Source organism: Dipodomys spectabilis, unplaced genomic scaffold, assembly GCF_019054845.1.
Source record: "Dipodomys spectabilis isolate Male_0828 unplaced genomic scaffold, ASM1905484v1 ptg000019l, whole genome shotgun sequence".
Lineage (NCBI taxonomy): Eukaryota > Metazoa > Chordata > Mammalia > Rodentia > Heteromyidae > Dipodomys > Dipodomys spectabilis.
Genome location: NW_024870696.1, coordinates 836,486 through 849,360, shown reverse-complemented (window position 1 = coordinate 849,360; position 12,875 = coordinate 836,486). Strand labels below are relative to the sequence as shown.

Below are 12,875 nucleotides of genomic sequence, written 5' to 3'. Positions count from 1 at the left end.
ATCCAGTGTTCAACATGGGAGACAGAACTCCACGTAAAAAGGTGCCGGTTCTTGGAAACAAATTTATGATTTTATTAGACACTCAAAACTCAGGTTCCCAAGAACCACTTGGCTCTAAGTACATGTGCAACATGTCATGGCATTAAACATGACAGAGGAAAACGATGTGGATATTTTGTCTTTGGGTAGAAGATGGCGGTTTTCTGAAAAGATACTGAGACACCAAGCAGAGAAATCAAATGGAAGATGTTTAACATTGGCTTCATTCTTAACTTGATAAGAACATGAGATCCTTTAAAAATGTCATCCATGGAACAGTGAACGAAGTCCCCAGTGGACAAGTTTGAGGTGGGGTTTTGCAGTTGGTTTACAGTTAGGGAAAACTATTTTTATACCTTGGCTAAAATCCATACAAGGGAAGGGAACGTAAAACCCTAGACAACTTGACTCTCCCCATTTTTTTTTCTGCTCAAAGCAGGATAAAAAGCCTTAGATTTTGGCTGTGTCTCTATTTATGTAACAACCACAGCTGTTCCCCAAAATAGCTGCTGCTGGCTTTAAGAATGAAGGGATTTTTGTTGCTAACATTTGAGTCCATTTTCTATGACACTTGACTGAGTTCTCTTTCCTCTACTTTTGCGGCTCTAGGTCTGAAAACAAATAAGGAATCTCACCATTAGCATCAATGGCGTGTATGGATTTGGAAGCCAAGGCTCTTCTCAGTCAAGAACAAATTTAGTCTCTTATTTTACTTTGTGGCAGGTGGTCCTTTGACCACCCAGAACATCTTAGCTACCCACCTTCACAGCTGTCTACCTTCAGAATGAAGGGGGACAGTGTGGCTGAGACCCAGGCCCTTGAAGTTCACAGTGCTCCTGAGAGGCACACACAATGCTCCTTCTGTGTTTTTGTGGGCCAAACCCACCCCGGGACCACTGACTTGGCATTGAACAGGGCACCATCTCTGGGAAAGTAATAAAGAGAACCCTCATCAAAGCTATCAAACACATTAAAAAAATACAAAAGTTATTTTCTCCTTTTGATTGCTATTTACTTGTGACAATATTGGTTAAAAATATTATTTCTGTCTTTAAGAAGAGGTTATTCTCTTCAATATAGTATGGAAAAATAAACTCTACTGAACACACAGTCCACATTCCCCACTGCCCCCAGGGACTTTGGGCTTTCACATCTCCATACATCACCAGTGTAAATGTACTGTATTTCCAAGCAGGCAAACCCTTTCCACTGTAATACCCAGGGCTGGAAGTTAAGAAGGAAGTGAGTAGCAATGCTCATGTAGCATTGCAAATGGACAACACAGAATGCTTTAACTCCCATCAGTAACAAACTGAAAAGTAACAAGGTGGGTTTTGTTTTGTGCCCTCCCAAAGAGCCACGGGGTGTCCCCTCCTCTCGAAGGCCCTTCTACACCTGGCTTGATGCTGGATGAAAGAGTGGCGAGCCATGTAGTCCACTGATTAGTGCCATTGAGAAGGCTGGGGTGGGGGGGGAGGTGGAGGGGGGAGGCTCAGCTTCCACACTCAGGATCAGCTTAAAACACTGAGCTGGATGAAGGGGAGAAGACAAGGATACATAAAAACAGTAAAATGTTTATTTCTTAGAAAAAGAGGGAGGGGGAAGAAGAGGATTCAAAATGATTACGATCATACTTCCATCTATCTGAGCAAAGCCAATGCTGTGAGCTTAAACCTTGATTCAGATACCTACTAACTGGACCGACCTGCTGCTCAGGCCTATGTCAATTCCGGAGTCAGGTGACAACATGCTTTGTATTGTTGACACATCTCTACTTCTTCAGAGCAGAGAAACAAGGCTGGCCATGGCTCCTTTCCCATCTCCACAACCTAACATTGCCATGGGAAGCAAAGCTCAGGCCACCACTTGACTGATCAGAAAAGACAGGGAGGAAAGAGAGGGACCGAGATGCTTGACTGAGAAGCAGAACCAGTTCAGAATAGAAGTTGGGTATCTTGAGTTCACCACTAACTCATCTGATAGAAAATAGGTTGGAGAGCATCTGTATGTGGAAGGTGAAATTGCAGAGTTTTGCTGCATACCTGGACACAAGAGAAGTGAAGAGTTGCAACAAGTTTTAACTAGCAGCAACAAAGAAAGTTTCATGACAGGTGTCTTTTTTTTGTTTTTGTTTTTTTTTTTGTTTTTAGCAATATTCCTTTGCAAGTTCATTAAGAAACACTGTAATTTAATGGGGCATACAATATGGGTCGATCTTCTTTTGCTATAATGCTGTTCGTTGAAGAGAACCGACCTTTGCAAAGATTTCAACTGGGGTGTAACCTATTTACACAGTAGTAGCTCCTGGTCTCAGTGGGAGAGTTGGTGCTATGTGATATCTTCTTCTTCCGAACAGTAATCCCGACCCTTGAAGAAAAAGAGAAAGGGAAGAATATGTGAATAAGAACTTCCAATGAGAGCTTGAAATACTTACAGGTGATTGATTTTCTTTCAGTCTATGTCTCTTTGTAAGCGAATCCAGGCTTTATCAGAAACTACTGGGCACAAAGTTCATGTGTCATAAATAACACTGGCAGAACACATATCAGAGATAACACTGGCAGTTTTTTAAGCTCTGTGTGTGTGTGTGTGTGTGTGTGTGTGTGTGTGTGTGTAGCTCACAGTAGAAAACATCTATTAAGCTCTTGCTTTATGATGGGAAAAACTTCTATCAACGTCGGCATATAGAAGACTCAACCTGTGCCAAGAAATGACCAAGTGGACAGTACATTCTGGAGATCAATGTCTCGCCAGGCAGAGTGGGCAAATCACTCCCGGCTGCTATCCTTACAGCTCTGACCTTTTGTCTGACAGAGAGAGGGTGTGCAATCCAGGAAGGTCTCAGGTTTACTGAACTCTAAAAAAACACCGAAGGAGGATTTGGTGTTATACTGGGGACTGTGTCTGGTCACTGTGGATCACTGGGAAGATGTTTTGAAGCACTTCTTAGCAAAGCCATTGGAAGGTTTTAAAGATGGTGGGAAATGGTTGCTTTGCACACATTTTACCCTTTCTCCACTGGGTTCTAAACCCATGAAGACACAGTTGGGATTAGGTTTTAGGCTCCTTAGTCGTTATCGCTTGTCTTCCTCAAAACACTTAACTTTCTTGGTGTGGAAATCCCAGAGAAAGGGACAAAGGTACCTTCCCATGGCATTACAATGTCAAAGATCAGGACCTTATAAAAGCCAAGTATATTATTATGCCTGCATCCTGCAGGTGTCCCTCTTTTCCCTGCCCCCTCCCTCCTCTTTTCCTTCATTCCTTCCTTCCAGTCTTTGATTAAAAAATCTTTAGTTGTACAAGAAGTTTCCATTCAACAAAGCAGCTTATAAGTACAATGCATCTCGACCAATGTCACCCCTTCCATTGTATTCCCCTACCTTTGCCAAGCCCACCCATATCACTCAAATAATATGCTCAACTTTTTTTTCTTTCTAAATATAAACGTGTTCTCATTTCAGAGGAGACAATTTCCTCTATAAAAACAGACTTTCTAGCCAGGCTTGATGGTTCAATTTTATAATCGCAGGTACTCACTTGCTGCATTAATATCTCTCTCAGGCAGGGAAAGTGGGTAATGACCAATGTTCTGGAGAGGAGGAGTGTGCAGGTGATCATCACTCCTGGTGACACTGCTCAAGTGATGCCATCTCTGGCTTTGGCTAGACCACTCAGGAAGCACTGAGCCCTCCCACTGAGGAGAGCCGGAAAGGAAGGCTGAGGGTCCCTGACAACTGGAGTTCATTCTTCAGGGTGGGCAATGGGGCAAACACAAGTATATCAACAGAATACCGTAACAGCAAGTTACACTCTCTCCACTTATCCTCAATTCACAGAGTTCAGGAATAGACTTGCCCAATGGACACTGGATGTTGGGCTGGAGAGGAAAGGCTGGGGGGCGTGGAGTTTTTGAGGCATTTTTATTAGAAAAGTAAGCGAGGCATGGGCACAAAATCAGGCTTTTGGTGTTTCCCCGGATCACGGCGATATGTCTCACTGGGTTGTGATCAGATTAAAGGGGAAAAGCCATAGTCTGGCAGGTAGTCGGCAAGTATCAGCTGCTGAGATTACTAATATGACTGTTCTTGTAACTCTTGTGATCAGCAGTCCTGGGTTTGTTCAGGGGCCTGCCAGGGGGCTAGGGAGCTCCCTCCTTGTAGATTAAGGTGAGGATGGTGGCCAGAACTGTGACCTGACAGGTATCACAGAACATTCCACCTGTTTCAGCCCTGTGGCCTAGGCAGAATGAACTCACTCTTGTTCCTAGATGCATTTCTGTGCCTAAAACTCAGGTCCGCCCCATCCCCTTTCCTCCTCCTGTTCCTCCTGCTCCTCCTCTTCCTTTCATTTCTCCTCCTCCTCTTCTTTCTTTATGGGGTAGTGGGATTGGAAGCTGAGCAGAGCTTTCTAGGCAAGTGTTCATTACACCACTTGAGAAATACCCTACTCCTGCTTTTAATTTTTTTTCCAGATAGGACCTCTCACATTTACCTAGGTTGCACTTAGACCTTTTATCCTCCTGTGTCCACCTCCATAATAGCTGGGATTACAGGCATGTGCTCCACACCAGGCTCCAAGTATTTTTAAAATAATCTTTTCCCTCTTATTGGGAACTGAGGATTGAACTCAGGACTTCATGCTTCCTTCCCTTCTTATGTCTCAATGGGGCCTCAACTCTCAATTAAGCCTCAACTAGCCAACATGGCATTGAGAGGACATCTCTGCCATGAAGAACTTGAATGCAATGACAGACAGACAGACCGACATGAGAATCATTGTACTCACTAATAACACAGTGTCAGTGGAGCTGCAGGATTATGTAGCCAAAGAACTGTTTAGACCTTCCAAGTTTACTGTTACCCCAAGAAGGTTTCCCTACCCCACAAACCCCCTGCATAAGCATAGGACTCCATAGCTTTCTTTCATTTCCCAACCACTTGTTCCTCTAAAATACTATAATTGCTACAAGGAGGAGGGGAAAAGCATTTAGTTGCTTTGCAGACATCATTTCATTTATTATTCATGTGAACCCTGCAGGCGCTGGGGAGGGGGGTGTACGAGTGTAGCCTTGTTACCCCTGGGTAAACTCCAGAGCAGCCCAAGCCCACAGTTAGCCCTGGGCTTTTTCCTTCTGACTGTACCGATTTGATAACAAAATTGCAATTCAAGTCAGTCTTACTTTTGTTATCATCACCTGTCAGCAGCAGCTCTGAGAACCAAATATTTTGGCAACAAAGCCTCTGAAATCACAACACACTGAAGCTAAGTGGGGGTGCAGTGCAGCCCTTAGTGACCCCCCCCCACAAGGGACAGGCGTGGGAGGGGCTCTGTACCAACATCATCTGGGCCCATTTCAACCCTCATCCTGATGGGTAGGCTGGGGAGTTCGCTTCAGTAAGATGACTTCATGTCTCATTTAAATTGTTAAAGAATTGCTAAAAAGAGAATCTTAAAACCTTCAGCTGTCAGAAGGCAGGAAGGGAGGAAGGGAGCAAGCTTGGGAGATACACAGCAACTCTCTCAGCCGAAGGCTGCCCTTCCCTTCCCCCCATTTCAAGGGCACCCCAAATGGAAGCCTTTGTGAAGACATTTTATTTGTCACAATCCCACCCTTGTACATATTATAAGACATATTATAAGATCCCAGAAGGCCTGGTAAGCAGCAAGAATGGAAACTCCCAGGGTCACCAACAAGGCAGGCTTGTTTGAAAGAACCACATGGGCCTGTGTTCCAGTCTCAAAACACCCCCAGGAGCTCTTGCCTACCATGAAGTTTTGATTATTCTCCTCTCTGCCCATGAACATGCATGCCTTCTTCAGTGATCTGTGTTACTATTTTCCTGGAAATTCTAACAATTATGTCAATTCAGAACATATGTTTTTTTTACCGTCCAAGGGTAAAGATTCGTTGTTGTGATTGTTGTTTCCATGTTAAAGGATTAGAGATTTAATTTTTTTTTTAATGTCAGGCATGGGGCTTGAACTCAGGGACAGGGCACTGTCTCTAAGGTTTTTTACTTGAGGCTGGCACTTAACCACTGAGTCACAGCTCCACTGTTGGCTTTTTGGTGGTTAATTGAAGTTACGAATTTCTCAGACTTTAATTCTCTGGGATAGCTTGGAATCTCGTTCCTCAGATCTCAGGAGGCTGAGATTACAGGTATGAGCTACTAGGGCCCAGATCGGATATTTTTTCTTTTCTGCCCACCTCACAACTTGGTTTCCAATCTGGTCCTCCCCACATCATCAACTAGAAGAGCCTGAGATCTAGGCTTCTGTGGGAATCAGGACATTCCTGAACCAGGATAAACACATCCTAGAGTAAAGCATCTGCAAACTCCTAACCAGACCCAGAACAAACGCAAGGAGGTGGCAACTGAGGAAGGAAGGAAGGACTGTGGACTGGAAGCCACGGCCTTCTGCCCCTTCCCTGGCTGGAAATGTCAGAACCTCTCGTGACCGCCTGCTTTCTAGCCTCACTGGCATGCATTTACAGTCCAGTAACCATTTTGTAACAAGAGTTTTTAAATGTGTTAGAAATACTGAAGAAAAGCAAAAATAATTAGCTGCCCTATTAAAGTCTCCTCCCCCGCCTTACTTCATTAGAAAAATCAATTGAGGCATTAACGGCTGCCTCCATCTCTAATGAGCTTTATTCTAATTAGACTCATGCATTATTATTATTTCCTCTGGAGAAAGTCTGGTTGGGGATGAACAGTGGGGTGTGGCAGCCTGGACTGTTTCTCAGGCCATACGCAGGACTGATCATTGTGTTAATAACAGCAGTGACAACGGTCACAGTCCATTGAGCTCAACCCCCCAAGAACTGTTTCTTATACCAGAGTCTCTGCTCCACCCAAAGAATAAGGAGGGTACTTTAGAAGCATTGAGGCACAGATTGCTCAAAGTTTAGCTGATTTTGCACTCAGATGACATGGACGACCCGCTTTCTCACAAGAGGAAGGAGCAGGAAGAAGGTTGTATTGAAATGGCACTCTAGAGCAAGGATGGGCAGATTTCCTCTGCGAAAGGCCAGAGGGTAAGTATATTAGGCTTTGAGATCCAGATCGTCTCCACTGTAACTCAACTCTGTACTTGTAAACATGGAAGCAGCATAGATAAAAGTGAACAAATGAAATTAAACTACTTGTGGAAGCTGAGATTTGAATTTCATATAAATATGTGTGTGTGTGTGTGTGTGTGTGTGTGTATGCTGGTGCTGGAGCTTGAACTCAGGGCCTGTGTACTATCCTTGAGCCATTTTGCTGATACTCTACCACTTGAGCCACACCTCCACTTCTGTTTTTGTTTGTTTTTCTTTGCTCTGGTTCATTGGAAATAAGAGTGATAAACTTTCTTGCTCAGGCTGGCTGTGATCCTCGGGTCTCAACCTCCTGAGTAGCTATGATTATAGGTATGAGCCACCAGGGCCCAGAAAAGTTCATATAATTCATGCTGCAAAATCTTTAGTTCCCCTTCCCCCAGCTCTAGAAGCATATAAAAACTGTTCTTATTCTGGGTGGAGGTGGAGGGGAGTGGTAGCTCTGTCTCTTACAACAAACTATAGAAGGCAGAGAACATTGAGTGGGCTAACCAGCTAGGAGGGAGAGAGGTCCTGTGGGCAGCAAGGAGTGAGGTATCCTGGGTCCAGGGCTGGGGACAGCACCTTCACTTGGCTTCATTCTTCTTCCAGGACATGGCTAAGGTGGTCAGACTGTGTGGACCCCAGAAGAGCAAGACAAACAGGGTCCATGAGACTTCACTGTGGATGCTGAGACAGTCCCTGGCTGACGGATCTAGCATGCTTCCTGGGAATGAGCACTTGGGGAGGTTGGCAATGGAGGAGGCCTGGAGGACACATGAGAGGCAATAGATTGGGTCATAGGGGTCAAGGAGTCCCGGTGCATCTGTGGACAGGACTTCAAGAGCGCTTAGAATTAGGAGCAGGTTCGAATGAACTCTACAAGAGGAGAGTTTCAGGTGACTTACAGCATGGCCCTCTGCCCACAGGTGAATGTTCCTGGAAGGTTCTCTTCCACCCTGCTGCACAGGCTGACCAGGATGCAATGGAAGGAATGAGCAAGGCCAGTGACTACTACGTAATTTGCTTTTGTCCACTTGACTGTCTTCAGTATGCTTCTATTTTCATAGAGTTCTTTTGACTTTGAGAAGTGTATATTAGTTATGGAACCAAATAACTTGAGGGGATGTATGGCCTTGGGAGAGGTGGGAGGTGGAGAATGATGCAATGTACTTATGTATTGACATGTTGAATGGAAACCACTTTGCACAGAAAAGATAATAAAGCTCCAAAATGCTTCAAAAATGTGCATTAAAGAAAAGCATATAGAGGGGCTAGAAAGGTGGCTCAATGGTAGAGCGCTTGCCTTGCATGCCTGAGGCCCTCGGTTCCATTCCTCAGCACCATATAAGCAAAAAGAAAAAAGCCGGAAGTGGCGCTGTGGCTCAAGTGGTAGAGCACTAGCCTTGAGCTGAAGAGCTGAGGGACAGCGCCCAAGCCCAGAATTCAGGCCCCACGACCGGACCAAAAAAAAAGAAAAGAAAAGCATATAGAATAAAACAAACATTATATTCCCACAACTTAGACATAAGAACTAGTAATATCTTGTAACATCTGCTTCTAGCCTCGACTCTCCCACCAAGAAATGAAATTACTCTTTTAGCCCTATGTTCCATCCCCACACCTAGCAACGGTTATAGTGTTGAGGTTTGTCCTGTCTACTTATTAAATCCATTTGGTGTTAGGACCTGAACCCAGATTTCAGGCATGGTAAATATATACCCTACCACTGGGCCTTTATTTTAGATCCTGTAACATTTATATTGATACTAAATATACTGTGCTTATATCTGTGTATGAATAAAAATGTTACAAATATAAATACCTACCATTTGCAAATGAATCATATAAAACCAAATACACTAATGTGTCTTTATGTCCTTGCCTAAGTGTTGTGTGTCTATCAGGGACTGATTGATAAGTGGTGTTATTAATAAATATTTATTGAATGTAAACATATAAGCAATATGTCATGGTATTTTTGTGTTTTAAATTTATATACTATTGTTTTTGTATATTCCTGTTCATTTAGTAAATACCTTGAAATTTTTCACTGTGCTAAATATGTATGTCTGACTGATTCCTTCCTTCCTTCCTTCCTTTCTTCTTTTACTTCCCTTACTCTCTGTCTCTCTGTCTCTCTCTCTCTCTCTTTTGATGCCAGTACAGGGCTTGAACTGAGGACCTCAGAGCTGTCCCTCAGCTTTTTCTTTTTTTCTTTTCCTTTTTTTTTTTTTTGGGTCCGGTCGCAGGGCCTGAACTCTGGGCTTGGGCGCTGTCCCTCAGCTCTTCAGCTCAAGGCTAGCACTCTACCACTTGAGCCACAGCGCCACTTCCGGCTTTTTTCTTTTTTCTTATGTGGTGCTCAGGAATCGAACCCAGGGCCTCATGCATGCAAGGCAAGCGCTTTAACCACTGAGCCACGTTCCCAGCCCCTCCCTCAGCCTTTTCACTTGGTGCTCTGGCATTGATTCCCAGCTTCATTTCTAGCTTTTTGTTGGCTAGTTGAGGTAAGAGTCTCATGGACTTTCCTATGTGGGCTAGCCTTGTGGTTCATTTTATTTTTGAAACTGCTGCATTGACTGCATTGTAAGAATACAGATGCTTTTCTTTCTTTCTTTCTCTCCTGGTGGACACTTAGGATGCCAGTGTCTTTTTTGCTGTGGAACACAGAAAGCTGTACAGGTGTAGGAGAATTTCAGGGATGTATACACAAAAGTTTAATAGAGGGTTTCTATTAGTTTATATTAATAATACCCTTTTATATATTTTGACAACAAATCCTTTTGATGTTTTCAGGGTTGCAAATATATTGCAAACTAGTTCTTGTTCTGCATCTGGGAATTCCCCAGCTTATTAGTAATGTAGACACTGAGTCAGGATGCTCACCTGGCTCCTTGGGTTTGCTTACAATGTGTTAAGAACTCAGAAGGGAGTCAGGACATGATTACATAGGTCCAAACCTCCAGCAATCCATTTTGAAGGTGTGGGTTTACAATATTTTGGTTCTCTTGATTTAATGGTATTGAAGTGAAGGCAGTCCAGAAGTGTCAGATGCAAGAATGCTTTCTCTAAGATTGGAGTGTGTTAGGTCTCCACACAACAGAATTTCAAAGAGGGAAAGTATCTCAAAAATAACACAAGATCTCTAAGTAAAAACCTGAAGACACGGGCTGGGAAGGTTCAGTGGTAGAACGCTTGCCTTGCATGCATGAGGCCCTGGGTTTGATTCCTCAGCTAAAAGAAAAAAGCCAGAAGTGGTGCTGTGGCTCAAGTGGTAGAATGCTAACCTTAAGCTGAAGAGCTGAAGGACAGCGCCCAGGCCCAGAGTTCAGGCCCCACGACCAGACCCTCCCCCTCACCGAAAAAAAAATCTGAAGACATATGGAATCAAGCTATGGAATCAGCCTAGATGCATAACAACTGATGAATAGATCAAGAAAATGTGATATATATTTATACATATATATATCACATACATATATATATGTATATCAGAGAGTATTATTCAGCCATAAAGAAGAAGAATAAAATTATGTCATTTTCAAGAAAATGGATAGAGCTGGAGACCATCATGTTGAGTAAGTTAAGCCAAGCTCAAAAGGTAAATATAGTATGTTTTCACTCACATGTGGAATCTAGACCTAAAATGATGTTAGAGACAGTAATAATAATAGTAACAATGATAATACAGATTATAAAAGGATGGCTAGGGGAGATCATGGGGGTAGAGAGGGGAAAGAAAACGGGGGAGTGAAGCGCATCAAGTATATTGCACACACACACACACACACACACACACACACAAACACACAAACACATGCTAAAGTAAAGACAGCATAACTCACCAAATATTGTTTGAAAAAGGGGGAAGGGCAGAGAGGGGGGGCTACCTGAATAACAATGGAGGGGGTAAACTTTTTCACATGCATATGGAATTTTCATAACAAAACCCTCTTGTACCATTGATGAATGGTAAGATCAATAGGAAAAGAAAGAAATGTGTCAAATGTAATGTGCCTCACAATCCTTTACCCATGGATGCACATGGCAGATTTCATTCTTTGCTATAAAGGAGGATGAAAAAGTCGAGAGTAAATGGATAAAATACTCTCTATACAGGGCTTTCTAACCCAAAGATCATGGTTCTAGATTAGAAGCTTCCTAAAGCCAAGAGTTCTATTTCCTAATTCCTCCTTTTGCACCTTCTCTGGCTCTGAGTCATTTGTTTTCAGAGAACATGTTTAACCTATTAGAGGAATCAAAGAGGACAGCGTCAAGAGGGTGTCATTATTTATGTGGTGTTTTTTTTTGGTTGGGAGCTACTATTCCAAATTGCTACTAATATTAAAGGTATTTTTGTTGTTGATGTTATTGCAGGTATTTTTGAGGCATTTAATGATGAATTTTTATTAAAGGCTTGGAAAAGCAAATTTGAAAACAAACAAACAAACAAACCCTACAGTAATTAAGAAGGAATGAAACTTCCACCAGGTGTGATGGGGCACTCCTGCAATCCCAGCTACTTAGGAGGTGGAGAATGGGAAGATTGTGATTTAAGGCTAGTCTAGGCAAAAAGTTCCAGGCTTTGAGCTGTGATAGTCAGATCTCAGCCTCCTGAGTAGCCAGAATTAAAGCTATGAGTCACCGGCACCTGGCTAGGCGAAACTTTTCAACCAAGAGCTGGGTACATACATTTGTCCAGGAACATAGGAGACTGACACTAGGAAGACTGTGGCTCCAGAAAAGCTCAGGCAAGAATGTTCATGAGACCCTATTTCAATAGAAAAAGCAAGGTGTGTTGTTGTGTACTTGTATTCCAAGCTATTGTGGGAAGTATAAATAGGAGGATCAAGGTCCAGGCTTCCCTGGGGAAAATCAACCCAAACAAAAAAGACTAGCTGAGTGTGGTTCAAGTGATAGAGTGATAGCCGAATACACACAAAGCCAGATTCAAATCCCAACAGTACCCCCCCGCCCCCAATCTTCCAAACAGGAAAATTATAGTAGAGGTACAGCTGTACCAAGCCACTGCCTCACTGACTCATTCTGTAATAACAGCCAAAAAGCCAGCAGAGGTTATTTAATGGCTCTATAAATGTTCACAAGACTCCTGAACATGTTTAACCCACAGAGCAAAGAGGCAGATAAATGAGTTGGAAGTATACTAAAACTCCCATACAAGGAGGTACTCCTACCACAGAAAGGCATTTGCTTAGGCAAGTACTACATTTTTAGCTTTCAGTTTTAGTTCCTCAAATCCTCTTGAACAAATGATCTGGTTGTATGACCGGCAACTTCAACCCAAATAAAAGCTATACACTACAGAACACCTACAACATAGGAAACACTGTGCTAGAGAATCGACCTGTCTTTTCTGTAGTTTCTGTGCCAAGTTCGTAGTATTACCCACATTTTTGGTCAGGAAACTGAGGATCAGAGTTGGAACATTTAGCCTGGGCCACACAGCTATGACTGAAGCCAGTGGTTCGATTTGGTCCAGGTTTGAGGTTCAGGCTCTTCCACTCGCAACAGTCTGTCTCCTTCCTTGAATTCCTTGAGCCCCTGTGGATCCACTGTCCGGGCAGTGTCCCTTGCTGTATACTCAATATAGTGCTCCGAGTTGTCACAGCACCTGCCGCACTGAGCCTCTATCACAGGGGCTTTCCCCATCACAGCTGCATTCTCTTCATTCTTCTGTTTTAAGTTGAAGCTTGATCAGCACTGTTTACTCATCAATATGGTTTTATTT

General features: G+C 43.2%; 1 protein-coding gene across 1 annotated transcript in view; it reads right to left on the bottom strand.

Moving 5' to 3' along the window:
- Nucleotides 1–752: 752 nt before the first annotated feature.
- The window catches only part of CUNH1orf21 (chromosome unknown C1orf21 homolog), a 121,896-nt gene continuing 109,773 nt past the window's right edge, over nt 753–12,875 (bottom strand). Inside the window, exon 6 of the mRNA XM_042674549.1 lies at nt 753–2,406. Coding sequence (XP_042530483.1) covers nt 2,368–2,406 — 39 coding nt within the window. The 3' untranslated portion in view covers nt 753–2,367. The remainder of the gene's footprint in view (nt 2,407–12,875) is intronic.